General features: G+C 37.3%; 1 protein-coding gene across 3 annotated transcripts; it reads right to left on the bottom strand.

Moving 5' to 3' along the window:
* Positions 1-754: 754 nt before the first annotated feature.
* LOC100892098 (exonuclease mut-7 homolog) lies at positions 755-20,649 on the bottom strand. Of its 3 annotated transcripts, none has more exons than XM_030985572.1 (17): positions 20,551-20,649; positions 18,204-18,715; positions 17,564-17,737; positions 17,061-17,114; positions 16,273-16,412; positions 15,362-15,539; positions 14,256-14,455; positions 13,131-13,293; positions 12,548-12,612; positions 11,286-11,422; positions 10,700-10,809; positions 9,686-9,842; positions 7,241-7,428; positions 6,620-6,760; positions 5,043-5,096; positions 4,304-4,435; positions 755-3,433 (listed from the first exon to the last, which is right to left on the bottom strand). In XM_030985572.1, exons 2-17 carry the CDS (start codon positions 18,552-18,554, stop codon positions 2,750-2,752), a joined length of 2,928 nt encoding a protein of 975 aa, XP_030841432.1. In that variant the 5' UTR covers positions 18,555-18,715; positions 20,551-20,649; the 3' UTR covers positions 755-2,749. The 3 variants fall into 3 exon arrangements, with proteins under 3 accessions (XP_030841432.1, XP_030841433.1, XP_030841434.1); XM_030985573.1 differs by lacking the exon at positions 20,551-20,649 and adding an exon at positions 20,476-20,539; XM_030985574.1 differs by lacking the exon at positions 20,551-20,649 and adding an exon at positions 20,128-20,232.
* Between the last annotated feature and the right edge of the window lie 1,721 nt (positions 20,650-22,370).

The following is a 22,370-nucleotide window of genomic DNA, read 5'->3' as shown; positions in this document are numbered from 1 at the left end:
TATGAAAGTGAAGAAGAACATCAGATAAAAAAAATGTTCCCTGAAAAGCATGGTTCTTCAAGTGCCTTAATATTCTAAATATGGCATGTAACATCATACAAATTGGGACAGATTTTTATGCCACATGTTTGTGTAGTCCCATATAGATCTCTCTGTGTACAGTGCTTGTAACTTTACCAAGACTGGGCTAAATTTCTTATTATATTATTTTGATGATTCTAACATTGCATTACACACCAATACTTTTTTGCTAGATGATCAATCTTTTCCGATCAATTGCCCAACACAATGCAATCGTATGACCAGAACTCAACTTTATCTTTAAGATATTGTTATAAAGCGGCATCAACTTTATTTCTGATAAACACAAATGCTTTGATAAATTTTCAGAGTGAACTCTAAATGACCTGTATCAAAATAGAGAGGAATGTTAATGAGAACTTCATGCTGGGTCATCAAAGGGTGTCTTACATTTTCACTGTGTTCATTACACAGGATGGAAATATACACACATGCCTCAAATCTAGACAAGACAATAGATCTTGGAATGACATGTACTAACTGTAACGAAATTAACAAGGAAGGTATTCCCACTGAGCAATAGAAATGTACTTCATTTTGTAAACAAGCAGGAATGCACACCTGTCTAGTTATTACAAATATTAATTAGACATTCACAAAGTTTATTAAATGTTGAGTTGTTCTTTTGAGAGAGTATTATCTTAAGAACTTTGTAGCTTTTCTCTTGCTACACCTTAGGAATTTTGAGGGTACTGATCTAAAGAACTTCTAAATTTGTGTAGAAATTTGTTATTCATTGTGAACATGTATATGAAGAACAGTTGTATACCAAAGCTGAATATCGAGTACCCGGTAAATTAAATTAAATTAAGAATGAAATGGTCAGAGATGTGACAAAGATGTGATGATATACGGCATAAAAATGAAGAAAAAAGGAGTTGTGGGCAAATTAATACTCTTGTGACATGTCTAAACATTAATAATCAAAAGTGATCATCAAGAAAAAAAAAATTCTTCACAGAACCAACAGTATATATAATTTAGAACCTGAGAAGAATGTAGCTTTATATATCTCAATTTGGCTCCTAATATTTTTGAAACACCCGTATTCTGGGCACCATAGACTACTGTAACACGAGAAAGGAAACCATTAAAACATAATATTCACACATCCTAAGGCACGGTGACTTGGACATATATTTGTATTCAAAGCCAATCGCCATAAACAATACAATTATCACATATACATATGGTAGACGGCATAAATTTGCATATATGTGGTATATCACTTACTGTCACAATTAAGCATGTATATTTTAAGATAATGAAAGCATGAGGAATTATAGATGCTTGCAACTGCATTTTTCATTTTGGTATTTAATTAACCAATAATTCCACTAATAATTGCCAAAATGTAGACCGACTATGATAAAATATACTCGACTTTAAAGGGCATATACATGTATATATATATATATACATTCATGGAAAGACAAAAAAGGCTAATGATGAAAGTCGGGATTGTGCAAAATTAAAAGCAGCTACAAAAGATACAGTAGGGTTCTTTTCTTGCACTAAAATTTCAGATAAATAAAGCTTTGTTAGCTGTCTTTTGCTGTTCGTAAAGTGTGCTGTTTCCTGAGCAAAATACCAAGAAATTTATGACCATATGGACAACACACATGATTAAACATAAGCTATGTTACAAAAAGTCCACAGAACAATTACGACAGGTAATTTCATGATCCTCAATCATTGTCAAATGTGATAGTTATACAATAATTCATAAAATACTGACATTCTATTAAAAGGCAGATGTATGGAGATGTATTAGATTCAAAGAAAACTTTAACCTGAGAATGCAGCCTTAGTCAAGTAATGTTCCAAAATTAAAAAATGCTTAGTTAAATTTCGAAGAATAAATGCAATAGAAATTCATAAAATCTTGGTTGTGCCTATATGTATTAAGGGTTCACATTGGCAGTGGTATAAAATGCACAGGATACTGGCCTTACTGGAATGTACAGGAATAAGCCGTGACATTGAGTAGACCGCAAACATAAAGTGGCAAAATTAATAATATTGGGGCTAATTTTCTTGTGACCTTATAGCACACTATAACAGTATTCCCTTTTTATATACTGTATAAGTAAATAAAAAACTAGAACATGGACTGATGAAATCAAGCAGTGGACGGGAATTTCATTTGAGCAGCTAACTAAGAGCAGCTATTAAAATAGAACAGCTGAAGACAGAAAAATATGGAAAACCATGTGTCTCAAGGTTCATTTCACTGTCGTCCCAACGGAGCGACCTTCAAGCTATGGGGCATAGATCGATAGACAGATTAGTAAATCTACATTAGATGATTATCTAGGAATGGTGTTTAAAGTATGCCTACAATGCGTTAAATTATATCCACCTGGAGGTTCACATGCTTTACAAAGGAACACCTCCTCCAAATGAACTCCAAAAGGAGCTACATCCCTTCATGAATTTACTCAAAGTGCTTTAATTAGTTTACATTTTACTCATGCAAAACTATACTGAGCATGTGATAGCCAATCATACATGCGATATGTAGTCCCACAGCTCTATTAAAACTAATGCTATGAAAGCTCAATCATGCAGCCTGTCCTTTCACTTCTTGCCTTAATTCCTGAAATATGTCGAGCTTTGAGAAAGATAAACATGCATATGATCATTGTGAAGTCCCATGGCTTTGTACTCATGCTGTAACGGCTCCATCATCCAGCTTGCCTTGCCTGTCTTCACCTCGGTCCAAGACATGTGCAAACTGATTACAGACCTTAGCAAAGTGTTTACCTTCCCAATAGACCTTACCACAGGTTGTACAGCAGAAGAAATGGTCTACCACATCTAAGATCCCTTCAGGAACCAAGTCCACTTGGAAGTCAACTGACTTTCCGACCTTGACATTACTGAAGTCAAGGGCACCTTCCGTGTACGACGCTGGTGATCTGTCCATGTACTGCGATGCTCCAGCAGACGCCTCAAAAGCCGTACCTGTGCACACCGACGTCGGATCGAAGTCGGAAGACGAATCTGCGACCGTCGTTGATCTGTCTTGGTTGCTGGCATGAGATGTCAGATACCCGTATGGATTTCCTACAATGATGGGCTGACTTGCAACACCCTGTGCTTGATCCGTTGCAGACGATGTCTTTCCAGAGTCTGAAGACTGCTTTGTAGGACGCATGTAACGCAGTTCGTCTTCCTCATCTTCGTAATCGTCATCCCCCGTTATCATCACATCCTCAAAGTTTCCACAAACGTCTTTGTCGTCGTCCTTGTCGGCATGGCGTGATTTCCCTAAGAGAGTTTGCTTATGAAGCCAGAGTTGCCTCATTTCAGGGTTGGTAACCTTGGCATAGACATTTCCATTGCACAGCTAAATAATGGGAAGAGAGAAGAGGTACTAACTATGTTATCTAGGATTCTATGACAATATGTCTCATTTATGCAAATGACAGAGGAAATATTAAATGTATAAAGAGATTCACATGGTTTTGCAGGCCCTAACCCTAACCCTAACCCTATGGCCAATGCCAATGAGAGGGTTTAAAGGGCAACATCACAGTTTTTTGGATAACTTTTGACAATGTCAATAGGATTCCTTGAAGCCATTTTCATTCTGCAAATCAATTTAATAAATTGCTACATTTGTGGCGAGGTTTCCAATCCTTCATTATCATTATTTTTTCAAATCATACTTTTCTCCCACTCCCACTGATCCGTTTCTTCTGGTTTTCCTGCATTTGACATCAATCTGAGGTGGACTTCTCTTCTCACCCTGTACTTGCCAAACATGCGGATTGGTTCAAAAAGCAAACTTTAACTACTCTAAATATGAGGGAAATATTTGTTGGAAAAGTTATCTTAGAAAAAGAAAAAAGAAAAAAAATATAATTTTCATTGACACTACTGGGGGTATTTCACAAAGGCTAAGATCGACTTTAAGTTGGACTCAACTATGGCAGGCAATTCATGCCACTGGTTGCTCTCATCATTGGTCTCTCAAGCGACATCACATCACATCACAGAATTCACATTTTTGCATAGTTTATTATTGAAGGAAAAATCATTATCTAAAGATCATAATTTCTAAGGTTTCTTTTCTCTAATTGTGCATCCGTCTGGTTCAAGGCTTTTTAAGGGCATAAATCGCCTGCCATAGTTTAAGTCCAGCCTAAGTCCATCTTAGTCTTTGTGAAACGCCCCCAGTACTTCTTACAAATCTTAATTTGTTTTTACATCTCACCTGGCATCGACTGAAGATATCTGCGGGAGTGACCGTCACGTTGAAGAAGTCTAAAACATCTTGAACCTGATTCTTGGCCTTCTTCTGAGTTTGGACACACATGATTTTACCATCATCCACTTTTGACTTTAGCTGGGAGTCAAGAAATGTAGAGAGAGAGAGAGACTAGCTATTTGAGGCGTGGACTCAAACTTGGTGCATGTATGTATCAATATAATGTATCAATATGATATGACTTGATTTCTTTATATCAATCAAACTAAATAAAAGTAAAAAAAAAAACGAAATTAATTATTCTAATTCTGATATTTCACTTTCAATTACTACTTCACATATGAAGAATTTAATTCCAAAAGGAGCTAAATCCATTTTTGTTTTAAACTTCAGAGAAGAAAAAAATTGAATACCAGATGTTGTACAGGCATCTATGGAAAGGTGATATTAGAAGGTGCATTTTTTCATTACTGTTCCCAAAATTAAGGTAAATAATTTTGTTGAAAGACGGGTACTAAGTGAACAATGTTCTAATATCAATAACTCAATTTTCATCAAAAGTGGATTTAGCTCCTTTTGGAATTTAGCTCTTCATATACACGGTATGTATTTTTCTAAATCTGTGACAAATTGTTCATGACAGGTGGCAATAGAAAAATGATTCCATTTATTTTTCTCTTAATAAGAATTTTTGTCAAAAGCTTTACACAACAATACAGTCATTTGATATATGTAGTCCACATACCTGGATATATGGCTGTCCAGCTGTCAAGATAGCACGGCCCTCTTTCAGTGAAATCTGCAGGATTAAGAACAAATTACAGTCAATTGTTTAAACATATTTGTGGCTTACACCCAGTAATTAAGATTGATTGATCGATCTGTAATTAAAAACAAGTCAGAAAAGAATCTTGGAACCAGCAGGATTTGAACCTGCCATCTACTGCTTGCCGGGCAGCGTCTCTATCACTGGTCCATGGCACAGTCCAATGAACTAGAAACAAATACCCAAGCTATTCTGATTCATTCTGACTTATTAATATTCATTAGTCTGCCATTAGGACAACAACTTTTTTAAATGTAATGCTTCCTGGGAGAATAGCTAAATTATTCATACCCTTACCAAGGTTTGTAATATTTTAAGAATGTGAAAAGTTTATTTGTCCTGAATTATGTTTCTTGAGAATGTGACATATTAAGCTTACACCTAAAAGTATTTAAAGGTAAAGACCACTTATGGTCATGCGATTGCATTGTGAAAGAAACGTTGTGGAATCGATCAGAAAAGGTTGATCATCTAGCATCTAGCATCTGCAAGGTTCTGGAATCATCAAAATGATAAGAAATTTGGCCCATTCTTCATAAAGTTACAAGCACTATACACAGAAAGATGTATATGGGACTACCCTATATCTCTCACAGTCCATGAGAGAAACAAATTTACTAAATATATGAATTAGTAGGCGGTTTCCCGGCAAATTTTTTATCATCATGTATTAGTCAAAACATATTCTTTCACATGATTGGTAATGAGAGCTTCCATTTCATTTCTTGAAATTGGGGCCTTTCCAATACTGGTCTTTACCTTTAACAAAGGCTCTAATTCTACCAGTCCACTTTTCATTCTTGATTTACAAAAACAACAAAAAAAAACTTCATATTTACAAGGGGTATGAATAATTCAGTCGTTAACTGTATGTGAAAATTGGATCATATATTTAGGTGAAATTCAAGCAGTATCATAAATGCAGATTGAGTCCACTACATGAGCACATTTTTACTAGACAAAACTTCTGCATTTGCTGAAACCTAATTAAAAGTATTGGATATTTTCATAGCGCACACATCCACCACGCAAGGTGCTCAAGCCGCTCCAATATTACTCCCGCTCTGCGAGGCTACCAATTTCAGTGCTCACAGCATTTAAGGAATTCCTTCCTACCAGTACCCATTTAACACTTTGGTGAAGAGTGGTAAATGTAGATATATCTTGCTAAAGGACATAAGTGCTAAAGCGGGACTTGAACCATGAACCATGTGATCCACAGTCAGAGACATATCCGCTATACCACAGCACTCTTACACCTTAATTATTATTTGCGTTTGCATTTGCATTCTCAAAAAATTGTATTTTCTACATGAATCTAATGGTAAAACGTTCCAAATTCTTTCTCATAAGACAAAGGAATCTGATTTGTAAATGTAAATCACTGATCAGAGACACAATCTTCAATTTGTCGAAAGAACACACGTCTGGTTACATGATCTAGCTAAATGCCTCACTTTTCAAAGAGTTTTATAAAGAAGGGAAATTTAGCTCACCTGGAGGGCTTCATCATGTTCATCATCATTATCAAGCACTTTCACATCCACTCCACATGACCGTAGATGGCGCCCTAACCCTTGGAGCATGTTGTCGCATACCACGGCCAGTTGACCCGCTGATATAGGAGGAGGAGGAGGCTATGGGTGGACAGTACAAGGAGGAGGAAAGACTGGAGTTTAGAGTAGAATTTCTCATCCTAAGATGGACGATTATTATTACCATCACACTAACCAGAATATTACACAAATGACACATATTAAAACAAAAAAAAGAAGAAATAGGAGGAGGAGGAGAAGAAGTAGGAAGAGAAAGATAAGGAGGACAAGGAGAAAGAGAAGAAGACAGAGAAGGAGAAGACAGAAAATTAGCAAGACAAAGATAGGAGGAGGTGGAGGAGGTTGTGAATTGGAGAGTGAAAGGATTGAATATTAATAATAATAATAATACTCAGTTTTTATATAGCGCTTATTACAATCACTAAGCGCTTCCAACTTGGAGATTATTACCCCGGCTTTAGCTGTGCTGCCATTACGGCGCTCTAGCATTTCACAGAATTAATTCCTGCCAGAATGAAGAGAACATTACGAAAAGCATAAAAGGGAAGGAGAATTACAAACCTGGTTTAAAGCTTCAGAAAATGAAGGCTTCTTTTTGGGTGACTTGCTTAGTTTGGGTTTGGCCTTGGATTTGGACTTCTTGTTTGTCTTGCTAGAGTTGCATTGTTCCATGTTAATCTGAAGGCCATGGTAGGATACTTTCTCTTTGAGATAAGCATAGACCTCTAACAAACAGAAAGCATCCAGGGCTAGAAAAAAAAAAGATGGCAAGATGATTTAAGCCCCACAGATTTGGTGGCAAAATTTCACTTAAATTGTATCATTCAATTCAATTCAATTCGTTTCATTCATTTCCATTTTCAATAAAAACAATACAAAAATATATACAATGATAAGCATTTGTAATATATAAGAAAATGAAAATAGGGAACTTGAAAATAAGGCCATCATCACGTAAAAGAGGATGTTATTTAAGACACATTTCAGCAAGGATTTTCAAAACAAATGTTTTTGAAGTCGAAAATTGATGAAAGAATACAAAATATAGGTTTTCTGTGTACAACAGAAAACCAAAATTATGTATTCTTTGATCAATATTTGTCTTCAAACACATTTTTTTTTTTGTGCAGAAGTGTGTCTTAAATGACATTTGGGATTGAAGAGCATCCAAATCTCTATTGTGGTAATTTGCTTATTTTGTTATGTGAACTGAAAATGAAATTATATATTTCAGCTGCGAATCAGACTAAAATGGGCAAGAGAGAGAGTAGAGAAAGAGGCGAAAATGGAGATGAGAAGAGAGAAAAAAAAGAACAGAGAGCAGAGTTCATGAGGACCAATTGCAAAGCAAGCAATATATATAATAACTAGATGGAATTTTGACTGCGCGCAGTCGAAAATGATGCCTCCGCCATAGAGCAATTTAAAAAAGTTTGGAGTTTAAATCTCCAGTGGTTCTTGAGATATCATGATAACAATCTCAATGTATGGAATTTCATAAGTTGACCTCTGTGACCCTTGACCTTTGACCTACGTGCTCCAAAATCTAATCAGATTGTCTTCCTATGGTGATACACACTATCATTAAGTTTGAAGTTTAAATCTCCAGTGGTTCTTGAGATATTATATGGTGATACATACTATCATTAAGTTTGAAGTGAAAATTCTCCAGTGGTTCTTGAGATATCGCGATAACGATCTCAATGTATGGAATTTCATAAGTTGACCTCTGTGACCCTTGACCTTTGACCTACGTGCTCCAAAATCTAATCAGATTGTCTTCCTATGGTGATACACACTATCATTAAGTTTGAAGTTTAAATCTCCAGTGGTTCTTGAGATATTATGATAACAATCTCAATGTATGGAATTTCATAAGTTGACCTATGTGACCCTTGACCTTTGACCTACGTGCTCCAAAATCTAATCAGATCGTCTTCCTATGGTGATACATACTATCCTTAAGTTTGAAGTTTTTACATCTCCAGTGGTTCTTGAGATATCATGATAACAATCTCAATGTATGGAATTTCATAAGTTGACCTCTATGACCCTTGACCTTTGACCTACGTGCTCCAAAATGTAATCAGATTGTTTTCCTATAGTGATACACACTATCACTAAGTTTGAAGTTTAAATCTCCAGTGGTTCTTGAGATATCATGATAACAATCTCAATGTATGGAATTTCATAAGTTGACCTCTGTGACCCTTGACCTTTGACATACATGCTCCAAAATCTAATCAGATCGTCTTCCTATGGTGATACATACTATCCTTAAGTTTGAAGTTTAAATCTCAAATGGTTCTTGAGATATCGCGCTAACAAACTCAATACAAGGAATTTTATAAGTTGACCTCTGTGACCTGTGACCTTTGACCTACGTACTCCAAAATCTAATCAGATCGTCTTCCTATGGTGATACATACTATCCTTAAGTTTGAAGTTTAAATCTCAAATGGTTCTTGAGATATCGCGCTAACAAACTCAATACAAGGAATTTTATAAGTTGACCTCTGTGACCTGTGACCTTTGACCTACGTACTCCAAAATCTAATCAGATCGTCTTCCTATGGTGATAAATACTATTCTCGAGTCTTAAGTTTAAATCTTAAATGGTTCTTGAGATATTGTGATAACGGTCAAACGGGACGGACGTACGGACGGACAACCCGAAAACATGATGCCTCCGGCACCACCTTCGGTGGCGGAGGCATAAAAAAAGCAAATACTGATGATAGGAAGCAAATGTACATATTATTTTAATACCTAGCCATCACCTAGCTCAGTCAGTAGAGCAGTGGGTCTTGTAATCCGGTAACCCGGGTTCGAAAACAAGTCGATGCGCTAGTGCCCTTTGGTAAGGCATTAATCCTCATTACCAGGTCCCTCAGAGAGGACTTAAAGCCTTCGGCCGTCTGGTTGCTTACTTACAAGCATTTATGCTTTCTTAGCAGTCAGGTAAAATAACCACCACCAACAACAACAATAAACCTTATAACTCACCAGCATATGTCATTTGGGCCTGTCTCAGAGGGCGCCTTTCCCAGTCAGAGATCCTGTCCCTCTTATCAAGGTACTTCCCGAAGCAATAGTGGACTAGGTCTGTCAATCCATGAGAACCGATCCTACTGTTCCCAGAGCGTGGAATCTCCTTGAGGATCTATACAAAACAATGAAATATCAAGCTTTGTTTTAGTTGAGTCCAGCCTCGAGGCAATATTTTAGTGTCCTTGGCCTTAGCCCTGGACTGTGTCACGACTCAAGTAAAAAAGCTACGCAAGGTTATTTTATTCTAGCGATCTTGTCTCAGAGTTCCTGGCTTTGACTTCGCTACTGAGACGAAGACACAAGCATATGATAGAGAAAATTTAAAGAAGAGTGGAGAAGCCACTGAGGTCTCTGGGTCAGAACCAAATTAGGGTGCTTGAGGAGGGGCAACACATCATTTTAGACAATCATATTTTCTAAATAGATGCATATTAACACAGAGGCATAGTGTGGTGTATGAGTCGTATTAAAGCCTGTCTGCACTAGTTTGGCCAGGAGGGTTTAGACCACCCAGCGTGGTCACTGCCACATGGTTATCTCATCAAATTAGCTCTCAATTAACATAAGAAAAAGGGGATCATGGGGGACCAGCGGTCAACGATTAGGCATTGTTTAGGTAATATAGAGGGCGCAAGTAGCTATAAGTGCAGTGGGGCTTTAATAGAATGGGGGAAAGGGGCCATTGAGAGATTGAAAGATATCTACTCCCCTCTCCCTCTCCATTTTTTCTTCTTTTTTTTCTTCTTTAATTTATCCCCTTCCCCCCCCCCCCCCCCCCCATTTTGTGATTAAGTCAAAATCTTCTGAAGTCCTCTGACTACTAGCAAAATCTAAAGACTGATTCAGTATATCTATAAATACATTAGCGAGTACAGGAAATATTTAAAGTTCATCAACGACTATGGCTGTTGGAAATTACCCATATTCCACATAAAAGTGATCACATAACCGACAGGAGAAAAGTCTTACCTGTTTGCCTAATCCATTGAGGTCCACAGTCCTCTTCTCTCCCTTTAGAACTTCCTGGAGTTCTGGAAAGGACTGGCCTAGCATCTTGTAATCTCCTGATATTTCAAAGCCTAAAAGAATATGGTATTGTTAAAAGAAAAGTTCTCAATCAGATATAACATTCTTATCTGAATAAAGACTTTTTTCATTTAAAATAAACTGCATTAGGATTTCAAGGTTCTATGTCACATAATCCCACAACATTTGCTCTGCAGTCATTATCTCACATTAACAAAATTCTAACCCTAACCCGTAACCAAACACTACACCTACCCCTAAACCAAATTTAAAACCCAATTACTAACCTAAACCGAATTGCAACCCTAACCCTAACCATAAGCAGAACCTAAAACCCAACTGCAACCTTCACCCAACCCTATATATCTGAGAAAATAAAGCCAGGAGCAATTGCTACTGTGGCACATGTCGGGTCAACAATTTAATATGGAATATACAGACAAAGGGAATAACAAGACAAGCAATTAACGTTAAGACAAGTTTAGATCACAACTTAACACAAACACAAAAAAAACATCTGCTTCCTCACCAAGTTTAAGGATTTCCTCAGACTGTAACAACTGTTGAAAGAAATCCTTGACAATATCCTTGGTTTCTGATACCCACAAGGCTGTCATGTCTAGTAGGTAGGCTGTCTCATGGGTTGCAATCTGGCACAGGGCTACCCTAAAAAAAGAAAAGGAGATTTTTAAACATTACCCCAGCTAGATGGAACTTCGACTGTGCACAGTCGCAGTCGAAAGTGATGCCTCCATCATAGAGCAATTTTACAAACCAAAATGAAAGAAATTTTTCAAATTCAAGTTCGGTTGTAATCCATTAACAGGTTCTCAAAATATCATGATTACAAGCTATTTCTCATGTACATGTATGACCCTTTGATCTTTGATCTCATGACCCCAAATGCAAGATACTTGTTTGATGGTGATCCATCCATCTGTTCTAATGATAATGTGATCACAAGCTATTTTTGCATACATAATGAGCCCTGTGACATTTGAACTATGACCTCATGACCCCAAAATCTAATCAATTCATTGGCTCTGCAAGATACATACATGACCTAAGTTTGGCAGGAATTCATCAACCGGTTCTTGAGATAACACGATCACAAGCTATTTTTGCATACATAATGAGCCCTGTGATCTTTGACCTTTGACCTCGTGACCCAAAATCTAATCAATTCATTGGCTCTGCAAGTTACATACATGACCAAAGTTTGATAGGAATCCATTAGTCGGTTCTTGAGATCACGAGAACGGGACGTACGTACGGACGGACAACCCGAAAACATAATGCCTCTGGCTACTTCGTAACGGAGGCATAAAAATCATTTGGCAGCAGGACCAACTTGGCAATTAATGTTGAATGTTTACAACTTTAAAAGTTTGAAAATGATTTTTCTTGATTTGTCTGCTTTTAATTAAAGCCTGTCTGCCCTAGTTTGGCCAGGAGAGATTAGACCTCCCTGCATGGTCACTGACAGGTGGTTATCTCATCAAATCAGCTCTTAATTAACATAAGAAAAAGGAGACCATGGGGGACCAATGGTCACCGATTAGTCATTGTTTGCTATATAGAGAGCGCAAGTAGCTATAAGTAGTGCAATGGGGCTAAAAGAAACTGACATTAGAGTTATACCTTCCCTTTAATCACAAGCCCTGCTGGGAGAACTAATTGGACACTGTAGCATAACCTTCTGCAGAGAAATCAGATCACCATGGGAAACCAACAGGAAGGAATTAAAGCCAAGGTGTGAGGAAATGGGTTTCACATCCTCTTTATACTTACTTTGATTTCTGTGTTGGGCTGAATGAAGGTCTCCATTCCATGTCAATTCCTACCATTGGATTTTGCTGTTGAAAGAAAAAAAAATAATGACTTAATGTTAACCAGAAAAGAAACAAAAACAACAACAACAAACAAAAAAACACCATAACAAACATAATGAGGAGGACTAAATATCTTTTAACAACAATCATTTTCAAAGTAAAAAATATAACTCTCCTCACTGTTCTTTTTCATATAAAAAGGTAAATGACATTATGTTCTATTCTAATATTGCTAGTTGTGATGTTAAAGCAGGACTGCACTACTTGTAGCTATTTGCACCCTCTATATAGCAAACAATGTCTAAGCTGTACCCGCTGGTCCCCCATGATCCCCTTTTTCTTATGTTATAAAGTGAGAGCTGATTTGATGTGATAACCACCTGTCAGTGCCATGTAGAGAGGTCTAATCCCTCCTGGCCTAACTAGTGCAGACTGGCTTTAAAACAAACATTAAGCTACTGCAGTGTCTCAATTTACATTTCACATTTGTTGCAAACAAGCAACTGTGCATAGGCGTAGAAAGCAATCCAAGTGTTCATTACCTTACTAGTGATGTCTGCAAGGCACTGTTGTATACCAGTCGCCGTGGAGACTAGAATGATCCTTTCCCCTGGTAGACTGAGGGGATAATAATCAACAGTAGGAGCATCTGGCAACTCTTCATCCCAATTCTCTCCTACATCTTGTTCTTCACAAGCAGCATTGCTTCATAAGAAAATAATGATTAAAATAATACTGTTAAACCAGAAATTATCACAAAATGTTAATGAAGGGTGACATGAAATTGAATGAATCATTTATAAACGCCATTTTCTTATCCCCAAAATATCAAGAGTTGCAAACAATTGATTTTAAAATGTTTTGTTTTAAAATGCTATACAGCTTCCAAAAGACTTAACCCCTCTTGATCTTGCTTAAGCTGCTTGCACATTAAAGTTTCTCACCTTACACCACATTACAGTAGAGATAGTTCACCCTGAACCATTGAACTTGATTGTAAAGATACTTTAAAATCTCAAGACCACGAGGCAATATAAAAGGGCTCTTTTGAACAATTAATTACTCTGCTTCTAGATCACTTTAATGAACTCTGAATTCATTCTCAACTTCACTTAATTAATAGAAACAGAGACCATTGCATGTATGACTTAACTGCTTGACAACCGACATTTGTTAAAGGTATCGTTTAACAATGTTAAATCTGAGATACACGTGTTATGAGTGACCGGTTGTACCATACTCGTTTTCCCCAATAGACTGTAGTGTTATGAAAACTGTTTGGCAAACGGTTTTCAAAATTTGTAATTCCAATCATAAATATCTTGATAATCAGACGGTAAAATTCATGGGGTTCCTGACTGACCTAAAGGTTTATAATTATCATTCCAGCATGAGCTAAATCCAGAATTTTGTTTCAGAATCTGAGACAAAGTTACCGGATCCCTTTAATCAACTAAATGTGAGAATTGCAAAAAGTGTCACCACACCCTCATGACCTTGTCCATTTAAGATTTTAAAGTATATTGCAATAGTCTCTGTATGGGCTTTGAAATTCTTATCACATATCCAACTTTATTAAACATTCACTTATCACAAGTGCTTTATTTTTCTGAAATCACTCAGAACAACTTGCTATTAAGGTTGAATCAAGGCTACAACAAGCATACCTGGCATCGGACCTCTGCAGTTCCTCGAAGACAGCCTCAGGTAGTTGATTGACATCTATTTCATAATGCCTTGCCCAGCGAGCGGCTGCAGGGATATCATTGTACCATACTAGTTGGTCAATGAAACCAACCTGGACGGATTTGTTATCTCCAATGGTGGAGACTATAAGCTCTTCCCATACATCTTGCGCCATGGACTCCTGCAAAGAAAAAAAGAAAAAGAAACTGCATGTTATTGTCATAAATCTTGGAATATGGGCAAGCCCCCACCATCCCCCACATTCAAACATCAGGGTTGAACCCACTGATATTCAAGATTAGGCACAAAGTCTATTACATTCACAGTTGAACAACAGTACAATTTAAATTAGCATTAATTTACAAGAAGTGCTTGCAAATTAATTATTTAACTCTTGTATTTAAACTGAAATTTTGAACTCTGAAACATCAGGGTTAAACCCCATCAATGATCAAAATTAGGCACAAATTTTATCCCCAAGAAAGAGTTGAACAATACCACATCAGCATTAATCAGCTCTAAGTGTATTAGTTAATATGCATCGCACCGGTTTAAGTCAGAATTAGATAATGAACTTCAACTTGTCAAGTTCATTATCTGGTTAATTGTGACTTAACCAAGTGCAGTACGTGGATATCACTAATGCACAAGCTTCAAAACATGAATTATTTGTTTTATAAAACGTGTCAGAAATAAGAATTTAAGACGAGAAATAAGCAAAATGCCTGATCAAAATGTCAAGAATAGAAGTCATGGAAGCCGCCATTTGCTTTGAAAGCCATCACAGTATAAAAGCACAACCAAACTGTGTAGTATACATCTCAAAGGTAAATCAATGTCCTTACCATTTGAAACTATGTGCATTTCATGGCCCCTTAATTTTGTATGCGCCAGAGATACGGATCCGGTCTCATTTGCTGATTAGACATTCTCGAACCCTTTTTATAATATTAATGTTGCAATGTTCATTCACCAGCATTTGAGAACATCCTGAGATTCGATTGGTCTACTGATCAGGCCTCATAAATCTATTACATTGTGAACACTGCTGTTTTAAACTATGCCTGGTAAAAAAAATGAAAGTTACCTCGATATACCTCTTATGAATGAGGTACTTGATGGCACCTAGGTCTTTGGACTTGGCAGTGTTGGGACAGATCGACATGTCCAGTTTGAACATCTTGACCAGTCGGAGTATAAGCTTGGTCATGTGACGTCTCCTTAGCTTCTCAACCCTCACCCCTGGGACACTGATTGTCATCTCACTGCATAGTTAAAAGGTACATTTGACAAGTTCTGTTATGCTGTAGTTCCATTGTAGACAATTTCACAGTTGTGCTATTTTATCACTGTCACTAAATGGAAACATAAGTTCATAATAAAGGATGCTAAAACACTTTATTGACCCATTCATTTGGGTACTCAATACCCACAAAACTTTGTTACTGTCCAGAGTCTATGGAAAAGGTATTAGCAGCATCTCTATGTAATACCTTAAATCAAATGCACAGTTGTTTCACTGCATGTATTTAATGTCTTATAGGGTGTTGCAAGAAAGTTGCGATTGATTGCAAGTTGCAAAATTTGCAACTGATATTTGCAATTGATTGCAACTAAACTTTCTTGCAACGCCCCACTATAGTCTAGGATTTTGGTAGGATTATATTTTTAACAATAACATTAAATAGATTTAGCTTTTAATCCCCCCCCCCCCCTCTTTCCCCCTCTCTCTCTTACTAATGGGGCATTGCAAGAAAGTTGACTTCCAATAAATTGCAAGACTTACACTTGATTTTGGGGATTTGCAATTCATTGCAACTTTCTTGCAACGCCCCATTAGTTTTGTGTGTCTAAGTGCAAGATAAATAACATTTTGCCCCCTACCCACTTCCTAACTGATGCTTATCATCTCTAGGTCTAAATTCATAACAACATTGTGTTTCTAAATCATCAAATCTAGACAACTCAAAAACATAGTCACTGCAAATAATAGCATACCTCAGATATGCATTTATATCATAGCCCTGCTCACAGAAAACATCCAGTTGTCGTACGAGAGCTTCTTGCAATTCGGGGAAACCTTGGACATATCTCTCTACCATGTTAGCTTTGTCTTGAAAGATGAGAGGTAGGCAGATCTGAAGAGGAAAAAGAAGGAGGAGAAGATGAAGAAGAAGAAGGAAAAGAAGACAAAGAAAGAGAAGAGAAAAAGAAAAAAAAATGACAAAGAAAGAGAAGAAGAAGAAGAAGAGGAATGAGGAGGAGCAGGAGGGGGGGGGGGGGGGGAGAGGAGGAAGAATAAGACAAAAAAGAAAGAATAATAACAATAATCTCAAAAGCTCTTGTAAAGAACAATAAACAATACTTTGATATCACTGTGAGAAAATCGCGCATCTAAATACAACACCAAACCTGAAAAGAGCTCCTGCAAAATAAAACAAAATTGTACACTGGAACAAACATTATGTAAAGATATTGGGGTCTTTGCGGTGGTCAATGTATTGGACTTGGTGGAAACTTTTCTTGATGCAGATAGCTGGTATTTATAAGACAAATCGATAATCAAATCATTCAACTTTGAAGGCCGATTCCTAATCACAAATCTAGGGGAAAAAAACCCCCAAAAACCTTGCTATTGTAGGTGAAAGAAAAAAAGCAGCCACCTCCCCCCAGAAAGGATTCCTCTCCCTGTTTGCCAATTATCTAAATTACTACACTGCACCTTACTGCAGATTAATGCTTCCTATTGTTGAAGTGAAGAATCTGTTCCCATGATGTATACTTACATCCTCCAATGAAAAGCAATTATGAAGGTTCACTTTTGTCACACACGTAGCAGCCTGTAAAAAAGAGAGAGAAACTGGTGAAGGGTTGGGTTAATTTCCCTTTGCAAACAATGTATGATCCAGCTAAGAGTAGAATTGCATATCACAATAACTCTTAAATATACAAAAAAGACTGTGGAACTGTGGAAGCTGTAAATAAAAAAAGGACAAAGACAAGACAAAGAATAAGGAAAGAATAAGGAGTTACAGATTGAGCAGAGACAAATAATAAGCTGCTACTGCTCCTCCTCGTCCCCGTCCCTTCCCCTTCTCCCCCCTCCTCCTCCCCCTTCTCCTCCTCCTCCTCCTTATAATACCTGTCTCAGGCAAGATATTAATCTATAGACCCATATGAGGTAAATGGGTACCCAGCAGGTATTAGTTCCCTAAATATTCAAGTGCCATAATAGCAGCAATGCTAAAGCTAAAACTATTATCATTACAATGTCTAGAGAGCTACTGACCTCTTTGAACTGTTGCCTTGCCAGCATGACCCTGACTCTAGACACCAGGAAAGAGTTGTCTGGTCCTTGCAGGTAGTAGAGCTTGGACAGGATATCAAAGACGTTGGAGTGAGCACTGGCTGCCAGGTGAAACGCTTGCATCCTCAGCTCTGGGGTAAGGATTCTGGTCAATTCCTTGAAAAATAGGAGAACAGAATTACTGTCTTATATTTCCGATACTGTCTTGATTTGCAATATATTTAGATTTTCATTTTGTAGACATAATGTTAAAATGTCTTTGAGAAAAAAAGTTTCATGGTTAGAAAAAATATAGCCAGCATTAGATTTTATTAGTCCACTTAAATAGTTGTGTTAATAATAATAATAAGCATTTATATAGCGCCATCTCGGCCCATCTATCTAGACAATGCTATTCCGAGGCGCACAAAAAAAATTAGAAAGGATGAGAGAGTTTGGATGAGTGTAATAGTGCCAAGTACAGGTATTGTTAAAATAGATAAGATTTCAGCTTGGATTTAAAGGTCCCAGCACAAGGGCATAAACAGATGCATTCTTAATAATAAACATTATCAGAAATTACCTTACTTATAAACAGCCTTCCACTAAGTGAAATACAAATGGTTATAGCACGCATACTCACCTCTTCGGTCATTTTCTTGACACTGAGCATGGTATCAAACTCCCTCAAGATCAGAAATGCCAGTGTATCTGGCTTTCTCTTGCGCAGATCCCGACTATGATCTACCAGGTCCAACACAAAGGAATGATGAACTCGGCGATCCATGGAAGACAGGGCTTCGTGGAACGTCTGGCATACTTCCTTCTTCTTCTGCTCTTCCCACATGTCTTCCAAAGGCTCAAGCCACACTTCAAATCTGGTTTTCTCCAGCTGATCTTTCGATAATCCTTTAGGAACCCAGAATTTGCCTGCAGAAGCATCAGTTTTAACTACAGGTACTCCACCACTTCCAGTACTTTTTGGATTGTTCATTTTTCCTGCTTTCCAAAAGTACTCTATTGCAGAATATGTTCAGGTCACTTAAATTTTGATTTTTGTCAGAGGATTGAGAGCCTTATGAATCCTACAGACCGAGCTAAAATTCTTTGGTAAATCTTCCTGAATCTTCTTTTTACACTGCTTCAGTTAACCAGCTGCAACAAAATGAGTAAAACATAAAGAAGAAAAAGTTTGTAGTTACCAGTATGACGCTTTAGAGCTCATTTAAAAATCTAGATCTAAATGAAAATCTTATGACTATGTAACTTAAAAATTATTACTGAAATGAAGAACAAGGTTCAACTACATTTGATGACAGATGTTTTACAACAACAATTCTCTAGTAAATCTCCCTGAATCTTCTTTTTACACTGCTTCTAATTAAAATAAGACTAAAATTACTAAAAAGGATACTCAAAATGATTTTTAAAAAATACCTTGAAGCAGAATAACTAGTCCAAGGTCAACATTAAAGTTCATTTTGTAGAATTCTAGGCATTTTTGTCAGGACAATGCCATCCCTTTTCTAACCTACGGCGGCCGAGAAGTGGAGGAAAAACGATTCCTCCACTTCTTTTTTGATCATTTTGAGTATTCTTTTCAGTAATTTTAGTCTTAATCATATCTATAATGTTCTGGAAGTTTTTACTGAATTAAATATAATTTTTTGTTAAAGTACTTTTACAGCTCTTTCCAATGTACCGAAATCATATCTAAGAGCTATAATACAATGATAAACAAATACATATTACTTTTTATTAGAACTTTTAGAAGTAATACAAAATTACAAATAAACCTACAAATTAAAATACATAGATCTATATAAAGTATATAAAAATATACATCAATCACATGTGAGGAGAGTAATTAAGTTCATCATCAAAAGCAATTTTGAGTAGATCTACTAGTTCAGACAAGTTTTGAAATGGTTGACAGTTTTAGACATGTGAAGGTAGTTTGTCCAAAGTCCAGCAGAAGCTTTGCAAAAAGAGCGATGACCATAATGCATAAGAAAGAGTTGACACCGAAGAAGACACAGGGTTAAATTGTGAAGATGACCGTAGATCGTAGGCCTAATCTGGCCAGTGGCCAGAATCTGTAGAATCACCCAGTCAACAAACAAATTCGGTATTAAACCTCATCAAAATTAAGTCGTTCAATAAGAAAGAATAGGAGGGTCAGACTACCATTCAATGATGGAAAATTAAGTTAAACTTAAATCTTATTCAAAATCTTAGTCTACTGTTGACATCATCTATATCAGTATCAGTCACTATATCACTGTAGATCTAGGCCTAAGCTATCACTAAATTAAAACGAAGTTAAGTAACACTAACAGTCTACTAAAGGAGATCATATAATCATAAACACGTCCGAAAAATAAGAGTTTGACTTTGACGAGTTATGTCCAGATCCTCTTACTAGGGTGGTTAGTAAATGTGGCTTTCTCATCAACAGATGAGATATTGGCACAGACTTTACCTTATTTCCCCCAAAGCCAAGGTATCACTAAAATTAAGTATCAGACTATACTCTAATCACAAGTTACAGATTACTGATTGATTACCTTGCTAGTCTAGCTAGATCGACTTCTGTTTCACGTTCAGGTCAAAATTGAACAAGTAAAATTTTAAGCATTGTAATTTGTATTTGTAGTCTAATCTTGCTTTTGGCTATTTCAACCTATTGCAATCATCCAGTCTTTATTTAGTGAAGGATAACCGAAGCTGATGTATGATTGTGCAATACTAGGTCTACATCAACATAGAATTACAACAAACACGACATGCCTCACTGCCTGGGCACTGCACTCCCAATCTCATTTCTATTTTTAAATCATGATTAATCACTCAACACCTAGCACCTGCTCAAGTCTCAAGATCATCAACAAACACGTCTGAAAACTGAGAGTTACTTTGAGTTATGTCCAGACCCTCTTAGACTATGGTGGTTAGTAAACGTGGCTTCTCATCAACGGATATCGACATACCTTATTTCCCCCAAAGTTAATGACAACAAATCCCATGAAAATCACTCCAAACGCGGGGGCAAAAAGCGCAAAGGCATCTAACACAATGCATCCCTTTCCACGGCCACCAGCATGAAAATACTGACTTACGGTTCTAAAGAGATTATGGTGTCCTCGATCAAGCAAGCAGAAAAGGATTGAGTAAAGTTTCCACAACGATAGCGTGTGTTTGTGCCTATTGTGTTTTTTGTTTTAATTAAACAAATTATCTATTCATGGTGAAATTTTGCGCTTCTGAAGATGATGGTTCTCCAGAGTGTTCTGTATTGAGCCATACCTGTTAGCTGAATTCACTGGCGTACTGATGGGGGAGGGGGCTTGGGTGCGGGGCGTCGCTAAAGGTGCGTCACCCCCCCCCCCCACACACACACACACCTGTCAAGATATTGTCGGTAAAATTGCGCTGCTGTCGGGGAAAATGAGAAAAGCAGGAGACAAAAAATGAAAGGGAAGGGAAAGAAAGGAAAGAAAGGAAACAGAAGAGAAGTGAGAAAGAGAAAAAAATAGGAAGGAGAGGAAAAAAAGGAACTGAGAAAGAAAAGAAAGAAAAGGAGAAAAAAAAAGATAAAAAGATTTAAAAAAAGGAAACAAAAAGCGGGGGATGAAAAAGAGAAGAGAGAGAGAGAGGGGGTAAGAGCCTGCGAGAAGAGGGGTGGGAGTAAGAGAGAGAGAGGGGGGGGGGTAAGAGCCTGATAGAAGAGGGGTGGGAGTAAGAGAGAGAGGGGGATGTTGGGTGGAGTCGCCAGGCGTCGAGGGAACAAAAAAGATACGCATAGATAATTATGTTGCTGTGTCGGGTCCGCTGTGTCGGTATTCTTGCTCGCCATCCTCTTGTACTATATCAATGCAGAAGTTTGAAGTCGGTTAGATCTTTTAATGTCGGTCGGCTGGCAATTTTTTCCCCTACCAACTGTGACTTTTCATCGGACAAAGAAACATTTTTCGAAAATTAAGACAAAGTTATCAAAATATGCTCATCTGGCCGTCTGCCCCCTGGATGTTCATCTGACCGTAATTTATTGCCTAAAACCCCTGAGCTTCTGGGGGCTCCTCCCCTGTACCCCCAAGCCAATTAGTAACCTGTAAGTGTCACAAAATAATAGGGTATCAAAATGTGACCATCTCACAGTTTTTTGGAAGAAAGAAATTTTATGAAGAAATAATGGGCATAGTATTTTCATGATGACGGTGAATGCGCACTTACTATGCAGCTGTTTTTTCCTTAAAGGCCATCTGTAATACTAGTTTGGCTAGGAGGGACTCCAGTCAGGGTGGTCACTGACAGGTGACTATCTCATCAACTCAGCCCTCAATTAGCATAATAAAAAGAGGATCATGGGAGACCAATGGTCACCGATTAGGCATTGTTTCTATATAGAGGGAGCAAGTAATGCTATATAAGTAGTACAGCGGGGCTTTAAATAAAATTGACAGACCTGCTTTATCTCACCGATGAATCCGATGACCGGGGGTAATAATGTAATAATGATGTAAAAATGTAAAGCGCCTAGAAACTCGGACATTCCCGACGTATTAAGCGCTATATAAGCAATAATATTATTATTATTAATATTATTGAGGGCGACTCGGTGAGCCTGAACTAGCTTATATAGAAGTTTAAAGACCATCTTGTATATTTTATAATATAAAAATATGCCAAATGCAGGCGGGGGTTCGTACCGGTCATAAATTGAACTCCGAAATGCCGTGACCGTACCAACCAGGAATTTTACAAATTAATGGCCACATGCGAGATGTGCATGGTACTAATGGTAGTATTG

The sequence above is a fragment of the Strongylocentrotus purpuratus genome, unplaced genomic scaffold (genome assembly GCF_000002235.5).
Source record: "Strongylocentrotus purpuratus isolate Spur 01 unplaced genomic scaffold, Spur_5.0 spur5_scaffold_15, whole genome shotgun sequence".
Lineage (NCBI taxonomy): Eukaryota > Metazoa > Echinodermata > Echinoidea > Camarodonta > Strongylocentrotidae > Strongylocentrotus > Strongylocentrotus purpuratus.
Note: the sequence above shows the minus strand (reverse complement) of the source record. Positions and strands in the feature narration are given on the sequence as shown.